Source organism: Nerophis lumbriciformis, linkage group LG06 (assembly GCF_033978685.3).
Source record: "Nerophis lumbriciformis linkage group LG06, RoL_Nlum_v2.1, whole genome shotgun sequence".
NCBI lineage: Eukaryota > Metazoa > Chordata > Actinopteri > Syngnathiformes > Syngnathidae > Nerophis > Nerophis lumbriciformis.
This window is the reverse complement of record NC_084553.2, coordinates 20,360,095-20,381,213: the sequence shown is the minus strand read 5'-3', so window position 1 is coordinate 20,381,213 and position 21,119 is coordinate 20,360,095. Positions and strand designations below refer to the sequence as shown.

At 38.6% G+C, this 21,119-nt stretch overlaps 1 protein-coding gene across 2 annotated transcripts in view; it reads left to right on the top strand.

The window, feature by feature from the left end:
• The window catches only part of emilin1b (elastin microfibril interfacer 1b), a 105,024-nt gene that overhangs the window by 64,274 nt on the left and 19,631 nt on the right, over positions 1 to 21,119 (top strand). For both annotated transcript variants that reach the window (XM_061963874.2, XM_061963875.2), the window contains 3 exons: positions 3,886 to 4,125; positions 4,209 to 4,457; positions 10,952 to 11,143. In XM_061963874.2, coding sequence (XP_061819858.2) covers positions 3,886 to 4,125; positions 4,209 to 4,457; positions 10,952 to 11,143 — 681 coding nt within the window. The remainder of the gene's footprint in view (positions 1 to 3,885; positions 4,126 to 4,208; positions 4,458 to 10,951; positions 11,144 to 21,119) is intronic.

Genomic DNA, 21,119 nt, shown 5'->3' with positions numbered 1-21,119 from the left:
CTCTTTTTGATTCTCATTTTGGTAAAAGGATAATAAGCAGTTTGATTAGTATCAACTTTGTTTAGTTTAGATGTGGATGTAAAAACACAACAGTGAGGCCTTAAAAGGCCTACAGCCTCGGTAAAGTGCAAGGGTCTGACGTTTCCCCTGTAAAACATAATTTTGAAAATAACTGTCATATAATAATAAAAATAATACTCAACTATAAAAATAAACAAAATGTTACATCAAATGAGTTCTTTTAAAACGAATATATGAGCTAATCACTCAAAAGTAAATAAAACTATGTCAGCCAATGACAAGTCAAGTCCAGTAGATCTGGGCATTGTGCAATTCTGCAACCATCAGCTATGAACATTCACCATCATTTTGCAAAAAAATAAGCAAATCTGTTTTTTCAGGAAGGATACAATATCTTTCTGACTAATTACAGCTTCTCCGCTGTGAAGAAAACCTCTCAGACAGGGAGGAGGTGTGCACCCTCTGAGCCAGTCAGATGCTGTCTCGTCATGTATTGCGTAAGAAGTATGAATGTCATGTTTACTGTTAATAATGGCAGCTTTTACAATGAGGCGCTAACATGATAGGCAGTGTTAACTATTTGGTTACCTTCAGTATTACCGACGTGCTGACGTTGCTGTTGCTGCTGGTGGACATTCACGTTCAGCTTGAAGTGGATTGGAAAGTTGTCATTCATTCAAAGTTATCACATTATGTGTGCGCTAATGTTTCTGGTAGCGTTTACTCCCTTTAAAGAAAATTCCATTGTGCTGCTTCATGTCACGTCATAAGAATGTATAGAGGATAGTTAACAAAACTGGCAAATCTTTGCCAGTAATCTAAACACTGGGAGGTTTTCTAAAGGTTTGTGTGTACTAAAACATGTGCAAACTTCATAGCACACGCAAAGATGATCTACTAAACATGGATTGTGTCTCTTAAATGAGCAGAATAAGGCGTGCAATCCATTTTGCGTCTGTCTTAATTAATATGCAAAATTTACACTAATCATCAAAACGGCCACTACTCTGGGAGGAGAAAATGCAAATATCCATCCATCCATTTTCTACCGCTTATTCCCTTTGGGGTCGCGGGGGGCGCTGGAGCCTATCTCAGCTACAATCGGGCGGAAGGCGGGGTACACCCTGGACAAGTCGCCACCTCATCATTTATTTTGCGAGCACTATTTTGTGTTTTATTTAGTAACTGTGCAAACTGACAGTTCCACACATGGCTGCAGGACCAGTGCTCGCGCTGCTCAGACAGACGATGGACAGACGAGAATCCTCCGTCATACGAATGTGTTTCAACATTTTTGGATGGTCAGGGAAAAAATCCCATCGTTTAATTAGCAACAACATTTTTCGTCCTGATTGAGGCTGATTAAAACAAATAAAATGTTGGTGTCCATGACTTTTTTTTATAAAGAAACGTTTGTTTTTTTCCCACATAGAATATATATTATTAAAATATTTATTATATGAAAGAAAAAAACTTCTTGAGGTATTAATTTTTGCGTACTGTGCGGAGTAAGTGCAGTCTCTCTCCCATGCACTTTCAGCGGTAAAAAAAAAGAAAAAAAATGGTGACAACTTAGATGCACTGCATGTCTGCTTCTAAAATGCGCATAAATGTGGTAGATGTCTCCTTCATGATTGAAAACAGCAAAACGCCACAGGTGATAAAATGAATGTGCAGTAAATGATAGCATCTCTGTGGTGATGCACCTTATAGTACACGCAAAATTGTCATTTAAATAAGGCAGTCTGCACCACGTTACACTTGTACACAGTCTTAGTAAATCACACGCCCTCTAATAGTACATGCTGTTTTATAGATTGCCCACGCTGTTTAGTGCGTGGTATTTGGATCATAGTAAATAAGGCCCATACTGTAGATAACAACCAAATTCTATGAAGAAGGCAATGTTACTACTGTATTAGCACAGAAAATAGGTTCTAAATAAAAACCCAACTGATTACAGAAACAAGAAGTATGTAACTTTCGTTTCAGTATAGAGGTGTACGGAATTTCCACACAGTACACGTGTGGAGGACATAATGTGTTTCTCGTACCGTTTAATCGGTAATCAAAGGCAGGTTATAGCGTCTACAAAAAGTGAAATATTCAGTGCAGCAGCTGCAGGCATGTACAACAAGCGCAAAGAGTGTTCAATAAAGAGGCCAAGCGTGAAGACCAGCCTTTGGCGAACAGGAGTCATGGCTCGTGATAGTGACAAAATGAGGCCAGGGCGGGAAATTTAGGAACACTTCACCTTTCCAGCAAAATACTTAAAACAGGGGAGTCCAGTATGCGGCTCTATGGCTTTATGTCTGCTGAATATTATTCAAATAAAAGTTAAAAAAAAAACAGAAAAAAAGGTGAAATGTTGATGAACTGAACCGTGATCTTGAAAGCGAGGCATTTACCAAACCGTGATGAATGCACCCAAATATTTACACCTATAGGAATTATATATGAATAGCATCGCTGTAGGCAACACAATGGACATGTGGACAGCACGTCTGCCTCACAGCTGGTACAGCTTTACTTCAGACGTTTGTGTATGAGGTTTGTTCTCCTCAAGCTTGTGTTGGTTTACTGTGGGTATATAGTCTGAGTTCCTCCCGAATGCCAAAAACTTGTTAATTGTTAATTAGGGCTGCAACTAACTACAATTTTACTAGTCATCAACTATTTTAGCGATTGGTCGACTGATCGGATTATCTATTCAGTAGCTGTAATTTAGCCATTGTCTTTTAAATTTGGATAGATATTTTCGGCATGTGCTAACAATAAAGATGTCTACTTTGTACAGAAATATTTATTTACACAGTTGCTATGCTATTCATTAGGCTGCTACAGAAATAAAAGTTATTATCAAACATGTGTTTATTTTAAAGCTGATTAATACAAAGTATTATTTTAACAGTCAAAATATCAGCAATAAAAAACAACAACAAAACAAACACCTCATCTGAATGGAGCTTCCTCAAAAAAAAGAGCATTTAATGATGACGATGAAGCTGAACACAGTGTTTAGCTAGTGTACTTTGGCTAAAGAGTTAAAGCTATATTTCACACAACTGAATCTCTCTGTTGTTAGCTCACTATCAAGCTAACTATCTTACTGAGTAAAGTCACAGACTCCTTCCTCCCAATGAAATAAATGCCTACGCTTTAAATGTTCCCGCATGACAGATGTACCGCTATGAAAAGCAAGGACTCTTGCGAATTGAGCAAGTTATTTGTGTTTTTGATGTGTTAGGGTAAAGTTTCCATAATTTTCATATTTTTGCTGCTGTTCATTGGTCATTTTGGATTCGGAAAAACACAAGCGATGACGTCACCAACTGTTATTGACAAATTATTTTGTCTGCAACTAATTGTATTAGATATTGTTGACGAATTGTTGCACCCCTAATGTAAATTGTCCTTTGGCATGAATGTAAGTGTAAACGCCTGTTGGTATATATGTCCTGTAATCGGCTGATGAACTGTCAGGGGTGTACCTCATTGGTTAACCACCACCACCCACTACAATCGACTGAGATCGACTCCAGCCAACAAATGACCCTAAACAAGATAAGTGGTATCGCAAAAGAGTGAATATAAATGTATATTGGAAGCACACAGTAGCTAAAGGATAATACATTCTAAGTAACTGTCAGGTTGTCGGTCGAAGACATCAAGTTGACTTCTTTGAGAGTTTTGATCAAACGACCACAGTTTTACAATACAGAAAGTGTGCAGTGGGCAATTCCCTGCCTAACTGTTTAATTAAAGAAAATTAAGAAATGTTCAAAGCACCTAAAAGAGTTGATAAGAAGGTGAATGTTTTTGATGTGACTTTTTTGCGTATTCAGCTTCTTCTCCATTGTTTAGGTGGTCGTTCTGGTAGCAGCGGTTCGACTAGTGCAAATGGAGCTGCAGATGGACATGGTTTGGATGCCGAGAGGCCTTTAGATGGTCACAGTGTGATCGGAGGCTCCATGAACAACAACCAGTTGAAGACGCTGCAGGGTGAACTGTCTGAGGTCATACTGACGTTCAGTTCCATAAACGACACCCTTAAGGGTTTAGAACACACTGTTCACAAACATGGCAGCGTCATCACTGACCTGGGTGAGCTCATTTTCATCATTGTCTTCAATCTCTGGTTTTCTTTCTCCCCAAATCATGCAGCTTGATCATTTTTCCCCTGACAGGAAACACCAAGGATAAGATTATTTCTGAACTGGACAAAATCCAACAGGAGGTGACGGAACACATCGAGGACAATCGGGACCGGTTGAATGGGATGGACAGGGATGTCCGACGTTTTGAGAGCACGTTGCTAGTGGAGATGGGAGACTGCAAGAGATCAAGTGATGGGCTCGAGAAGAGGCTATCCAAACTTGAGGGTGTCTGTGGAAGGATGGACGGAGTCTATGATTCAATCCACAAGATCAAGGAAGGTATGAACTTTACTGCAATGCTATAGTCATTGTGTTATAGTCGTTCTGAACTAACTAGTATAAATAGTTGTGACTATCCATTCTCTCTCTACTCTTAAGGCACTGGCTTTATTGCTATATTAATTATAATCAACAGTCATCATCAATATGTATTTCCCTAAGAACAGTAATTTTTTTGTGGTGGCAGGGGTGTGCCCGAAACATAAAAATGGCATAATTGTATGATTTCCATTATTAGCTATGACGCATTTATTTAAAAAAAAAAAAGTTCAACAATGTTGTACATTTAACTCTTTAGCTAAACACTTGTCATGATAATGATGACTGTGATCATTTTGGTCACAATAATCGTGATATACAATTCTCATATTGTTACATCACTATTCTGTATTGTAACACACATCATTTCAATGGACACTATTTACCTTTGCAAGGCAGACAACTAGACACGTTGTAAACCCTGAGTGTAAATCCATTTTCTCTGGTAAAAATACAACCACTTTGAAGCGTCTTCTGCAGGCTAATCATCAGGACATTTACACAATAGTAATTAGGCCTTAACTATTATTTCCAAATGAGTCATACTATAATTAATTACTGTTACCATAAAAGACAGTAGAGAAGAAGCAAGACTGCTTACTCTACCACTACTTTTGTTGTACATGTAGGTGAGTGAGCGTGCCTGCCAATCTAGAATAAAACAAGTTTGTAATTTTTATGTGACCATTTTAGTTATGTATTATTTAGTTAAAATATTGAAAAAAATGCTCAATTTCAGCTAAAACAATAACACACAATAAGGTTTAGTGTGAAACGTACACAATAAAATATTGATGGAGTGCAGGGCTTGTTGTGATAATTAATAAAAGTGCTTTCAAGACAACTTCAAAGATGCGTTGTCGGTTATAATTTTAATTTTAGTCGACAACATTTTCGATTAAAATGTTGAGGAATTTCGTAGACTAAAACTAAATCAATTTAGATGACTAAAATATGACTAAAACTAAAATACATTTTCGTCAAAAGACTATAACTAAAACTAAATTAAAAACAGCTGTCAAAATTAACACTGCTCTCTCTCGCCATTCTTCCATACTTGTGAGTGCCATTGATGTACAGTACTCCTCACAAATGGTCTCTTTTTTTAATCCACAAGAATTCCCTCTTTTTTGCCATGCTGGTCTGTTGGCTTGTTCAAACTCATATTGAGTTAGCAAAATGGACACAATGTGTCAATTTGGGAAACACAAAGGCACACACACACACGGCGCTGAGACGTGACTAGAAAGGTACGTTTGTAGAACGTTAGTGGAAGGCTGCGCCTCTGTTACAATGATGAGCCCTGATTTTTGACTGGCAGGCATGTAAAATGAATGACTGAATGGAGCATTTGTACACAGACATGGTTTGCACACAGAGGCATACTAGGCTCCATTTGCAAGTTTGGAAATTCAATAAGTTCACACATAGAGAGCTTCGTAAATCGAGGTTGCACTGTAAATTTAAAGACAAATATTTTTGTTATTATTATTTCTTTGTTTCAACATATCTTTTTTTGTTACATGATATAATTTTGCTCTATTCTAAAAATATATATACAGTTGTGGTCACACTTGTAAAGAACATAATGTCATGGCTGTCTTGAGTTTCCAATAATTTCTACAACTCTTAGTTTTTTGTGATAGAGTGATTGGAGCACATACTTGTTTGTCACAAAAAACATTCATGAAGTTTGGTTCTTTAATGAATTTATTATGGGTCTACTGAAAATGTGACCAAATCTGCTGAGTCAAAAGTATACTTACAGCAATGTTAATATTTGGTTACATTAGGGCTGGGCGATATATCGATATACGTGATATATCGCGGGTTTGTCTCTGTGCGATATAGAAAATGACTATATCGTGATATCGAGTATACGTTCTCACGCAGTTGCTTTTTGCTGCAGGCATTACACTACAGGCTCTCCTCCTCTTTCCAGTCTCTCCTTCTCACAGACAGACAAGCGCACCTTCTTACACACGTCACATACTGTCACGTCATACGTCACATACGTATATGGCCTCCCCAAGCAGAAAGGTAGCAGCATGGCTAACGTTAGCTGTGATGCTAGCGGAGTGGTGCTAGTGGTAATACAAGAGAAAGAATGTGCAAATCTGGTCAATATCTCCGTTTGGTGCCACACGTCCACACCATCAAATGCCGAGGCAAACATTTCCAGATCAACACCGTATGAAAAAAATTTTGATTTTTTTAGTTGTGATTTCCTTCTCTGCATGAAAGTTTAAAAGTAGCATATATTAATGCAGTATGAAGAAGAATGTTTTAATGTAGACACATAGAATCATCATACTGCTCTGATTATATGCATCAAGTGTTCATTCAAGGCTAAGGCAAAATATCGAGATATATATTGTGTATCGCGATATGGCCTTAAAATATTGCGATATTAAAAAAAGCCAATATCGCCCAGCCCTAAGTTACATGTCCCTTGGCAAGTTTCACTGCAATAAGGCACTTTTGGTAGCCATCCACAAGCTTCTGGCAAGCTTCTGGTTGAATTTTTGACCACTCCTCTTGACAAAATTGGTGCAATTCAGCTAAATTTGTTGGTTTTCTGACATGGACTTGTTTCTTCAGCATTGTCCACATGTTCTCAATAGGGTTTAAGTCAGGACTTTGGGAAGGCCATTCTAAAACCTTAATTCTAGCCTGATTTAGCCATTCCTTTACCATTTTTGACGTGTGTTTGGGGTCATTGTCCTGTTGGAACACCCAACTGCGCCCAAGACCCAACCTCCGGGCTGATGATTTTAGGTTGTCCGAAGAATTTGGAGGTAATCCTCCTTTTTTCATTGTCCCATTTACTCTCTGTAAAGCACCAGTTCCATTGGCAGCAAAACAGGCCCAGGGCATATTACTACCACCACCATGCCTCACATTTTCTCCTCCAAACATATTGCTGGGTATTGTGGCCAAAACAGCTAATTTTTTGTTTCATCTGACCACAGAACTTTCCTCCAGAAGGTCTTATCTTTGTCCATGTGATCAGCAGCAAACTTTAGACGAGGCTTAAGGTGTCGCTTCTGGAGCAAGAGCTTCCTTCTTGCATGGTAGCCTCTCAGTCCATGGCGATGCAAAACACGCTTGACTGTGGACACTGACACCTGTGTTCCAGCAGCTTCCAATTCATTGCAGACCTGCTTTTTGGTGGTTCTCGGTTGACTCTTGATCATCCTGACCAATTTTCTCTCAGCAGCAGGTGATAGCTTGTATTTTCTTCCTGATCGTGGCAGTGACAAAACTGTGCCATGCACTTTATACTTACGAACAATTGTCTGCACAGTTGCTCTTGGGACCTTAAGCTGCTTTGAAATGGCTACAAGTGACTTTCCTGACTTGTTCAAGTCAATGATTCGTTTTTTTCAGATCTGTGCTGAGTTGCTTTGACTTTCCCATTGTCGCGTTTGTAACCGAGTCTAATGACTGCATCACATGAGCCCTATTTAAATGGGCTCAGAGAAGTCAACAGGTGTCGTCAATCATAATCACTCACATGAAGTTAAGAGGCCGTACCATGTAGCTAATTTGATATGATTGTAACTTTTCTACATCACCAAAATTGATAATGTATGTTGCTGTTTGACCCAGCAGATTTGGTCACATTTTCAGTAGAGCCATAATAAATTCAGAAAAGAACCAAACTTCATGAATGTTTTTTGTGACAAACAATTATGTGCTCCAATCACTCTAAAACAAAAAAATAAGAGTTGTAGAAATTATTAGAAACTAAAGACAGCCATGACATTATGTCCTTCACAAGTGTATGTAAACTTTTGACCACAACTGCATGTTTGTTTTATTACTACAATGTAACCCAAGATGCACTGTCTACATCTCTGATGCAATTACATTATTTGTCTGCCCACCCTGAATGATGGAATTTAGTTTGGCAGTTAGGTAAACAGTCCTCTAAATTACAGATGAAAAACTTCCAACTTGATGTTGTTTATTGATAATGTACGGTAAAGGCCAAAAGTTTGGACCAACCTTCCCATTCACAACACAGCTGATGGTCCCAACCCCATTGATAAAGCAAGCAATTCCACGAATCAACCCTGATAAGGCACACCTGTGAAGTGAACACCATTTCAGATGATTACCTCTTGAAGCTCATCGAGAGAATGCCAAGAGAGTGCAAAGCAGTAATCAGAGGAAAGAGTGGCTATTTTGAAGAAACTAGATAATTATATATATATAAAAAAGGTGAAATAACTGAAAACATGTTATATATATATATATATATATATATATATATATATATATATATATATATATATATATATATATATATATATATATATATATAACATGTTTTCAGTTATTTCACCTTTTTTTGTTAAGTACATAACTCCACATGTGTTCATTCATAGTTTTGATGCCTTCAGTGACAATCTACAATGTAAATAGTCATGAAAATAAAGAAAATTAATTGAATGAGAAGGTGTGTCCAAACATTTGGCCTGTACTGTATGTAATTAATAATTCTATAAAATCATAGGTTTGACAAACAAACCTCGCCTATCTTAATGCTAACATTAGCCACTGGAAAAGCTGCAAGTATTATTTCTCTACCACTAAAACTCTCTCTGTATGAAAACACAACAGTACAAAAACAAGCATTTATGACGATGAATCTTGTTTTACCTTTGCTGTTTTCTCTACATAATTGTGTTTCATACAAAATAAATTCTGCTTTTATGTTAAGTCCACAATCAATTTCCTTATGATAGATCTATCGGCCTGGTTTCCCATTAAGAGACTAAATAAAACGACGACTAAAATATTTTGGTTTAAATAATCCACACTAATTTAGTTACTTTCTGAAATGTCACTTCATTTCAGATTAACTAGTTCCAGATTACAGAGATTTAGACTAAGAGAATAAACAACAACTAAAATCTATGGGCTATGTTGGCTGCACAAACTCTGCTTCCATTAACCATGCCAGTTAATCCAGAAAGTTCTTTTTTCGTAGTCTATTAACAACATCGAGGGACCTGATGTGATCCTTTCTCAGTTTACATATTGATTTGCAGACTTTGTTCACTATTTTACAGACTGATGATTTAGTCACGGCTCATAAATTAATTGTGTCACCATTTAGGGTTCCACTTGCCAAAATGATGGCCTAGGCCTTCAGTGATGTCCAACTTAGTCCGACTTCACCTCGGTATTTTAGTTTACAATAGAGACATCTCTGGTGTATTTAGTTTGTTAAACTATTTTGTTTCCCAGTGTAAAAGAGCAGTAAATGAATTATTATACTTACAATTAATTCTGGCCCTCTGATTTTCCTTGATGTCTTGTATTTTTTTGTCCGAATGGATGTCAAATGGTCTTAAATTAAAGTATATGGTTTTAAAATGTCTTAAATTTGACTTGTTGAAACCTGCAGAGATCCTGATAATAATCTACTTCATATTTTTATACCAATAGCCTTCATGTAGACCAGGGCTATTCACTACATAATGAAGAGGGCCGCACTTTCAAGAGCCCAAGATCTCAGGGGCCGGACATCAAAATTTGGATGTTTCTTTAGAAAGTGCCTCCACAGGTTATATTCCTTTGAGACTGTGTTTACTTATTTACAAAGTCAACACATCAGCTTTCACACTGCACTGTCAATAAATTCATTATTCTGCCCGTGCTACTCTTTTCCAGCGTGTGCAGCCAGACGGACAGTTAAAAGCATGAAGAAACAAAAGCTAAATCTAGTTGATGATTGATGTTCCTTCTTTTGAATTATTGTTCTTTTCTTCCTCAGTTTTATTTCTTTTTACGTCTTCCTTTATTTAGGTTTGTAAGACTGAAATAATAAACATTACAAAAGTAAAACGTCTATTGGGTATTTTACATAAATAATGTCCATTGAGTATGTTACATAAATAAAATAGAAGGTTTAGTGTTAACACACACAGCAAACATTGCACACATGTGTTTTAACACAATTAAGCCCAAGGTATAGCTTTATCGCCCTCTGCTGGTCAAATTCAGTGCTACATACATTTAACCAGTTTTGATCGCCAGAGTTAAACAGCCAAAAACAACATGATCACGAATACTAAAGACATCACAAAGTCCGCAAGTTTAATACATTCATACTTTGTTGTCCAGTCGCTGTTAAGAGACCAAATTTCGCGACTTATTTAGATTTTATTCAGGGTTGATAGTGCCATCTTCTTTTACACACCCACTGTTGCTTCATTGTGACACATATGCTTCACCGTTGCCCAGGCGGGGTGGCTGGAGTACTGCATACATGTTAACCCTGTTTTGAAGGGTTTCATCAGGCCTATTTGGGTGTTGTTCGGCGGGCCAAATTAAAAGCTTTAGTAGGCCTGGTGTAGACCTTTACAATTTACAGGAACCAAAAAAATGTGTTTATTTGGATTTTTCAACTTACTGTCCTCTTATTCTGTTGTGATTTCCAGGACTAAACCAACATGTATCTAGTTTATGGACTTGTGTTTCGGGTCTAAACAACTCAATAATCCAACACGGAGGTATTCTGGACTTTGTTCAGAAGAACCAGGATGATGTCCTGATCCGAATGAAGAACCTCAACTTCAGCTTGAATGGCATATTGAAAGACTTGCAGAGCTTTTCCGACAATGGACTCACAGGTAAGAGTCTCTTTTCTACTTTTTAAAGTCAATCTGTGGACAACAAGGATCAATAAAGTACAGCTTACCAAACAATCAACAGGAGTAGGGAGTGCAGACTTGTTGAAACCTGCAGATACCCTGATTGAGGCACTTGTGATAAAAGGCAATATAAATAAACTTTGATTGATTGTGTGTATGTAAATTGTATCATATATGTATATAGTATATTAATGTTTTATATATATATATATATATATATATATATATATATATATATATATATTAGATTATTCCAATAATTTCTACAATAATAATTTCTCTTTTTTTTGTGATAGAGTGATTGGAGCACATACTTGTTTGTCACAAAAAAATTCATGAAGTTTGGTTATTTTATGAATTTATTATGGGTCTACTAAAAATGTTACAAAATCTGCATGGGTCAAAAGTATACATACAGCAATGTTAATATTTGGTTACATGTCCCTTGGCAAGTTTAACTGCAAGGCGCTTTTGGTAGCCATCCACAAGCTTCTGGCAAGCTTCTGGTTGAATTTTTGCCCACTTCTCTTGACAAAATTGGTGCAGTTCAGCTGAATGTGTTTGTTTTCTGACATGGACTTGTTTCTTCAGCATTGTCCACACGTTTAAGTCAGGACTTTGGGAAGGCCAGTCTAAAACCTTAATTCTAGCCTGATTTAACCATTCCTTTACCACTTTTGACGAGTGTTTGGGGTCATTGTCCTGTTGGAACACCCAACTGCGCCCAAGAACCAACCTCCAGGCTGATGATTTTAGGTTGTCCTGAAGAATTTGGAGGTAATCCTCCTTTTTCATTGTCCCATTTACTCTCTGTAAAGCACCAGTTCCATTGGCAGAAAAACAGGCCCAGAGCATGATACTATCACCACCATGTTTGACGGTAGGGATGGTGTTCCTGGGATTAAAAGCCTCACCTTTTCTCCTCCAAACTTATTGCTGGGTATTGTGGCCAAACAGCTAAATTTTTGTTTCATCTGACATCACATGGACAAAGATAAGACCTTCCTGAGGAAAGTTGTGTGGTCAGATGAAACAAAAATTTAGCTGTTATGTTAAATTGAGCTGTTAAAATTTTTTTATGTTAGACCAAGTTACATTTTTTTTAGAGCATTAGAGCAGGGGTGTCCAAACTTTTGGACTCGGGGGCCGCATAGGTATATATATATATATATATATATATATATATATATATATATATATATATATATATATATATATATATATATATATAGTTGCAAGAAAAAGTATGTGAACCCTTTGGGATTACTTGGATTTTTGCATAAATTGGGCATAAAATGTGTTCTGATCTTCATCAAAGTCGCAACAATAAACAAACACAGTCTGATTAAACTAATATTGCACAAAAATGTTACATTCTCATTTTTTATTGTACACAACATGTAAACATTGATTGTTCAGGGTGGAAAAAGTATGTGAACCCCTAAGCTAATGACTTCTCTAATAGTCATTTGGAGCCAGGAGTCAGTTAAGCTGGAGTCCAACCAGTGTGATGAAATTGCAGATGTTGGTTAAAGCTGCCTTGCCAAATAGAAGCAAACCAGTTTTGAGTTTTCTGTTCTCAAGAAGTATTGCCTGATGTTAACAGTTGCGTCGCTCAAAAGCGCTCTCTGAAAACCTACGATTAAGAATTGTTGACTTACATGAAGCTGGAAAAAGTTACAAAAGTATCTCTAAAAGCTTTGACGTTCATGTCTCCACGGTAAGACAGACTGTCTACAAATGGAGAAAGTTCAGCACTATTGTTACTCTCCCTCGGCATGGTTGACCTGTAAAGATGACTGAGAGCACAGCGCCGAGTGCTCAATGAAGTGAAAAATAATCGTAGTGCTAAAGACTTCTGGCACATGCTAACATTTTGGTTGACCAGTAAACAATAAGGAAAACATGAAACAAGAATGGAATTCATGGAGGGACACTATGGAGGAAGCCACTGCTGTCAAAGAAAAACATTGCAGCACATTTGAAGTTTGCAAAAGAGCACCCTCGATGTCCCACAATACTACTGGCAAAATATTCTGTGGACAAATAAAACCAAAATTTAGTTGTTTGGAAGAAACACACAACACTATGCGTGGACGTAAAAAAAGCCACAGGACACCAACATCAAAACCTCATCCCAATGGTGAAATGTGGTGGAAAGGACATCGTGGTTTGGGGTTGCGTTGCTGTCTCAGGGCCTGGACGGATTGCTGTCATCGACAGAAAAATAAATTCCCGATTGAATCAAAACATATTTCAGGAAAACTTCAGACCATCTGTCTGCCAACTGATGCTCAAGAGAGGATGGGTGATGTAACAGGACAATGACCCAAAGTGTAAAAAGTAAATCAACAACATAATGGCTTCAACATAAGAAAATACACCTTCTGAAGTGGCCCAGTCAGAGTCCTGACCTCAACCCAATTGAGATGCTGTGGCATGACCTCAAAAGAGCAATTAACACCAGACATCCCTAGCGTATTGCTGAACTGAAACAGTTTTGTAAAAAGGAATGGTCCAAAATACCTCCAGACCATTGTGCAGGTCTGATCTGCAACTACAAGAAACATTTTGTTGAGGTTATTGTTGCCAAGCTTGGGTCAACCAGCTATAAAATTCAAAGGTTCACATACTTTTCCCACCCTGCAAGGTGAATGTTTATATGTTGTGTTTAATAAAAAAAATAGAACATAATTTCTTTGTGCCGTATTAGTTCAAGCAGACTGTGTTTGTTTATTGTTGTGACTTTGATGAAGATCAGAACACATTTTATGTCCAATTTATGCAAAAATCAAAGTAATCCCAAAGGGTTCACATACCTTTTCTTGCAACTATATGTATATATATATATATATATATATATATATATATATATATATATATATATATATATACAGTATATGTGTAGGCTATATAATATATATTGTAACTTTACATGCAGTCGGCTTTCAGCCCCAGGCCAAATTTATTTCGCCCAATGCGGCCCCCGAGTCCAAAAGTTTGGACACCCCTGCTCTAATGTGTGTGTATTGACACCGCACTGATACTGTGTTGGTGTTTCATCATCTGCTAATTAAATAACTCATTACATTTGAGCTACAAAAAAATTGAAACTTAGTAAAACATAATAGTTTTTTTTGTAATTAGATTTTTAAGGAATAGCTGTGCAGAAAGGAATATGAAACTCTGATCATTGAACCAAATCGTAAACAGAAAACAAGAACGATTACCTAATGTGCCACTATGAGATTAAAATGATCACACACTTTCTCTTTTTCTTTGTTCCATTTAGATTGAGTATGGCGATGAAAACCGATGTCAATCGCATTTCACAATGCATCGATGCTTCAGTATCTTTTGACCCATCACAAATGCTCACATTTTCCGTTGTTGTAGAATCAATTATCCTGCCATTATCAATACCACCTAGTTTTTGTGCGAGCCTTTCTCTTACAACACACAGGTGGACGAAAAGTTAGAAAGACATTGAGCAGATGAGTGGGTTGACACAGGCAATAAATCACACTCAAGTCAAATTTACAGTTTAGTGTTCCAGCAACCTAACGTACATGTGGGTTTTTGGAATTAGGGGTGGGAACAGTTGTACACAGACAACATGCAAACATTCCGTGAGAGCATCTTGCTGTGAAGCAATTGTGCTAACCACTCAACCACCGTGCCACCCCCTGGTTAACCAGTGTCAAACATATGGAATTTGATGGCCAGCTGTTAGAGCTATGAATCATTCAGCTAATTGAAAACAACATCCGTGACGCGCTACTTCACGTCGTCATCTTGTGATGGATGTCATGCTGTTCTGACTCGCCACGTCAAACAGAAATAAAATAGCTGTAATTTGCTGTGCTCTGGGGAAAGGCCATCGCCAACGACTGGCCTTTTGGTGGCTAACCTGTTAAGTCAGGGGTCCCCAAACTGGTTTAAATGTAACTTAGATATTGGGTTTGACTATGTGAAGCGCTTTAAGTCACTAGAGAAAAGTGCTATATAAATATAATTCACACTTCACAAACTACACATCCGGCCCGCCAGCGCCCGCGGGAAGTCCCAAGTTAAAAAATGTTTTTATTTTATTTTTATTTTTTTAAATTATAATTTTTCAAAATCTGTCCTTTCTAATCCATTTTCTACTGCTTGATACTCTTGGTGTCTCCAAGTCGCTGAGGCAAATCATATTGTCTAAATATGCATTTTCACATCGATAACGGGACATCATCGCACTCGCGCCGCAGTGTCGGGCGAGCGTGCGGCAAGTGCGCGATCTTTCAGTCAATTAGTGCGCGAATATATATATATATATATATATATATATATATATATATATATATATATATATATATATATATATGATGAAGAAACCATATGAGTAGTAACACTATGGATGACTAGTAGACGGAACGGCACTCATACTTCCGGTTCAAGGCACGAAACAGAAGGAAATATTGTAGACTTTCAATCTGCACCACTTGCAGTGAGCGAAGCAAACTTGTCCAAAAGATGGTGCCATAGTACAAACAATAACACACCTTTTCAGTGTCTATGTCGATGTTACTACTATGTAAGTTTGTTGTATACAAAATATTATGGCCGTTAGCGAGGAAAAATCCATAGATTAGCTGCTTTATTGATTTACCCGCTGGGTTCAAATAGTCTGGAAAATATGGTAATTATCATCATTTAATTTTTGGTGAGTCAATTGCGTGCTAAATATCTATCTATCCATTTTCTACCGCTTGTCTCTTTTTGGGTCACGGGGTGGCTGGACCGTATCCCAGCTCCAATCAGGCTGAAGGCAGCGTACACCCTGGAGTTTTATTTTAATGCCTGATTACCTTACTGATGCAACTCTCCCAATGATTTGATCTTGGCAGCGCAACTGCACAATGACTGTTGAGGCTAGAACTTACCGTATTTTCCGCACTATAAGGCGCACCGGATTATAAGGCGCATCTTCAATGAATGGCCTATTTTAAAACTTTGTTCATATATAAGGCGCACCGCATTATAAGGCGCATAGAATAGACGCTACAGTAGAGGCTTGGGTTACGTTATGCATCCATTAGATGGAGCTGCGCTCAAGGGAATGTCAACAAAACAAATAGTGATTGTACTGACACTTCTACTTGCTGCTCTCTGTTCAACAACCCACTGTTCGAGTTTGTCCTCCAACTGTAGCCATCTCGCTTTGTTCCCTCGGAAACTCTGTTTAGTCTTCTTTACTTGGCGCAGGTCATCATGTTGCTTCCTCCACTTCCGCACCATTGATTTGTTAATGTTAAATTCTCTCGCTGCTGCTCAATTCCCGTGTTCTACTACGTGACTGATCGCCTTGAGTTTAAACTCTGCGTCATAAGCGTGTCTCTCAATAGGAGCCATTTTTGTGTCTTTACATCAGTGGTTCTCAAACTTTTTTGTCATCCCCCACTTTGGACAAGGGGGAGTTTTCAAGCCCCACCTGCCCCCATCGCCCCAACAGAACGCTAATGCCAAGCTTAACATTTTCAAATTTATTGAACATCAAGTAACATCAAGTTGTATACATTCAAACTCAATAACATAACATAACATCAAGTTCAATAATAAATAAAATAACTGTGCAGCTGTGGTATAACTTGCATCAAGTTCAATAATAAATAAAATAACTAAGCATGACTGACACCAGGTCTATTGCAGCGGGGAGAATGAGCTGCTCAGCAATTGTGTGAGGTGTCATGTACTGTTTTGTCATGTCCAAGCCACCGTAGCATGTGTTCAGTGTGTGACGTCACGGGAGGGAGGGAGAGTTTGGACTCTCGAAGTTGTTAATAAACGGGAGCGATCCGAGGCATTGAGTTGAAACGTGTTGCCTGATTATTATTAAATTAAGACACCTAAATAAGCACATAGGTGAAACCGAGGACATAACATGTGTTTTTTTTGCATTGTGCAATTCTGTATGCAACTCTATATGAAGCCATTTGAGCGTTACTGTTTACTGATGTAGCTTTTACCATGCGCTTCTCCTGTTGACGGTACTCTGTCAGTTTTCTTTGAAAGAAATCAAGTGGCTTATTGACGTGGTTGGGGTGTGTGGTCTCGAGGTGTCTCTTTAATTTGTTGGATCTCATGCTGTCTGCTGCTAGCGCTTTTAGACACAGAACACACAGGAGTCTCTCCTCTGCCTCCACCACCACTGCCGTGAATCCAAGAGCAAGATACCCTTCATCATATTTTCTTTTCGGTTGGCTTTATGGTTGATTAGGCCCGTCAGATTTTTGTTTTTCTGCAGGCGCTGGCTCTGGCTCTGGTTCGACGACCTTTGAGGTGCCAGTCACAAATGTATCCATTTTGTGTAATTGTGGTCCACACATTAGCCTGCTACCCATCCGCGCGAAAGTTTGATCCGCTTAGCCCCGCCCCCATTAGTTACTGTTGCTATGTCTGTCAAACTTTCGCTCCTACCGAAAAATTTAAAGCCTACAGGAAAAATAAGTAATTTACATTTATTTATATAGCGGATTCCACAGACAGAATCACAAAGTGATTTACAGTGTGTATAGAAAATGAAAGCATAGTAAAAAAAAAAAATCTAAGAATATAATTTTTTTTTAAATAATTAAAGTGAAATGTCCTCCCGTTCCTCGAGCCCCACCTGTCATGTCTCTATTCCCCACCAGTGGGGCGCGCCCCACACTTTGAGAAACGCTGCTTTACATAAACTTTAGGTCTCGCAACTACGGTAAGCAGCCGCCGACTTCATTTTCCCCCGTAGAAGAAGAAGTTCTTCTTCTACGGTAAGCAGCCACCGACTTCATTTTCCCCCTTAGAAGAAGAACTACGGTAAGCAGCCGCCGACTTCATTTTCCCCCGTAGAAGAAGAAGCGCTTCTTCTTCTACGGTAAGCAGCCGTAGAAGGGGGAAAAGGAAGTCGGCGGCTGCTTACCGTAGTTGCGAGAACTGTTGTGGCTCAATATTGGTCCATATATAAGGCGCACCGGATTTTAAGGCGCACTGTCAGCTTTTGAGGAAATTGAAGGTTTTTAGGCGCGCCTTATAGTGCGGAAAATACGGTGGTGATTTTGACAAAAATCTAAATCACAATTAATTAAAGCTTTTGCCTCGATTTCGGTTAATGCACGATTATCCCATACTAAGTTTATTTTGTTAATTTTTAAACAAGTAGCCAACAATAAACATGCACTTATGAACTTCAGATAACTAATACTTTAAACATAGGAAATAAAATCCACAGCAAAATATTACTAAATTGCAGCAAACCCAGCAACAATACAGAACACAGCAATGTGCAAAAATAAAATGCATAGCAAGAAAGTCCAGTGTAGTTGTGACATTAGTGGCTGCTGCTACGCTACCTTAGACTGCTATTGATGTGTTAAGGTCAACAATGAAGTTAAAAAAAAAAGAGTGTCAGACTGCGTGCTAACTTTTTTGTACAATATTATTGTTAAGCACTTGGATGAGTGTCTCATGTCTTTTAGGGCAACAGGCAGTTTTGCATTGGTTTAAAGTGCTACAAGTCGGTTTTGAGTTTTTTTTTGAGGAATCCCCCAGCCCTAGTTGGGGTCCATGCCCAGAATCAAAACTTCACCGTGCACCATTACACCACCACAGAATAAGATATGATCAATTATCGGAACTAATCAGTAACTATAATGTCGGTTCCCAGTTCAGTTGGAGCGGTATGGCTCAAATGGTAAAGCAGCCGACCAGAAATGTGAAGGTTTCTGGTTCAAATTCAGCTTCCCTAATCCTTGTCAGTGCCGGTGTGTCCTTGGGAAAAACACTTCACCCACCCTGCTCCCGGTGACCACCCACAGCAGTGCACCTCTCAAGAAGCCTAGCTTTGCGTTGGTTGCGACGCAGACTGCAGCGTTGTGATTGATCAGCTTTTGACGCGGAAGGTCTATGAGCACAGGAGAGCAGACTTTGTGCTTACAATGCACACATTATTGTATCAAACCAAGCAACACTGATTGAACATTTGCATGCAAATTAATATTATGTACTTTATATCTCTGTGCGCTATAAAAAATAATTACTTAATGTGTTGTTTTGAGCCATTTGTGTTGTTTCCAAAATAAGTCACACAAACGACACTCTTTTAAACTTTTATTACCAATCTTGTGCTAACAGGTTTAATTCCGACACATTTTCTATCACGTGCACACACCTCTTTTTCTCTCCGTCAATATCTTTCAAGCACGTTATGTTCGCAGGAACTCTGATATGGCGTCACATTAGTGCCAAAAATCCGAGCGCATAAAAACTGTTATTGCGCGCTGACACCCTTTTGCGCGCGCGTGGTGCCTTTTTTGCGCGCGCACGGTGCCTTTTTGCGCGCGCGCGGTGCCTTTCTGCGCGCTCTCTGTGTACTCCTGGCATCTCTCCTCGCGCTATCATGTTTCTTTTTGGCACTTTGGGGGCGGGTATGCTTAGACGGCCCCTCCTTTCTGATTGGCTCTGAGCATTTTTCATATGACCAATCATTCTCCAGCGTAGCAACGTTGTAGCCATCTTACCTCGGACAGCTAGCCTCAATCATTACATTGATGTCAATGGTACATGTACTAATTAAATTACCATAACTTGCTCGATTTTCGACCAATTTACAAACGGTTTGCCTTGTTACAAATCTTATTACATGTAGATATGACATAGGATGCTGTACCTGTTGAAATTACCTCTTTCGCTTTAAAAAAAAAGACTTAATTGTGCAACATAGTTGTGTAGGGTCAGTGTTAGTCAGTTCTCTGATTATTTTAAACTGTTTCAGAATACATTATTAAAAGCTATTTTTAACATTTTAAAAACAAAATTCAAAGATTATTTCATTAATTTTATGGCTGAATCAAAAGAAATTCCATAAATTAGAAAACAAATGTTCAAGAAGAAGTGAAAATATAAAATAATGTTATGGTTGGATGTTATTGCTGGTGGACCAGTTCTGGCTGAAAGATGTGATTATGGTGTTTGTTGTCTTATTATTTATTTGGGTCACATTTTGTATTACCCTGTATTGTGTTTATGTGGTATGAAATAACCTTCATCAGCACGCGACATTTTTTTTATCCACTTCTTCCTCCGTAAATCTTGATACATATTGACGATGACCCGCCCTGCTATACTTCTGATTGGCTCTGAGCATTTTTCAGCATTTTTCGCCTGACCAATCAGAAAGAAGGGGCCGTCTAAGCATACCCGCCCCCAAAGTGCCAAAAAGAAACATGACAGCGCGAGGAGAGATGCCAGGAGTACACAGAGAGCGCGCAGAAAGGCACCGCGCGCGCGCAAAAGGGTGTCGCGCGCGCGCACGAAGTGGAGAATCAGCGCGCGATAACAGTTTTTATGCGCTCGGATTTTTGGCACTAATGTGACGCCATACTCTGAATGTCAATAAAAAATTACCATAAAATAATAATAATAATAATAATAATAATATACTATATTTGTGCAAAAAACAATATTGAAAATAGCTGTATGCTTTTTTTTAAAAGGTAGGTTTTTAGTCCTTTTTTAAAAGCATTTACTGTCAGTGCGGCCTTGAGGTGGTCAGGAAGGGTGTTCCACAGATGGGAAGCGGCAGCTTCAAAAGCTCTGTCCCCCATGGCCTTGCGCGACTTGACGGTGCTGTTGGCCTGACCGGGTCCTAGCTGAGGTGTGTGTGAGGAGGTCGGTGAGGTAAATGGGGGCATCATCGTGCAGACAGTGGTGGGTGTGCAGGAGGATTTTGTACTCAACGCGGGCTGTGACGGGGAGCCAGTGAAGGGTGCGGAGGATGAAGGTGATGTGCTCATACTTTCGCACCCTCATCAGGACACTGGCAGCGCTGTTCTGAACATACTTGAGCTTTTGGAGGCTCCTGCCAGGGATCCTGATGAGGAGTGTGTTACAGTAATCCAACAAGGAGTAGCCAAATGCATGGACAAGCTTCTCTGCA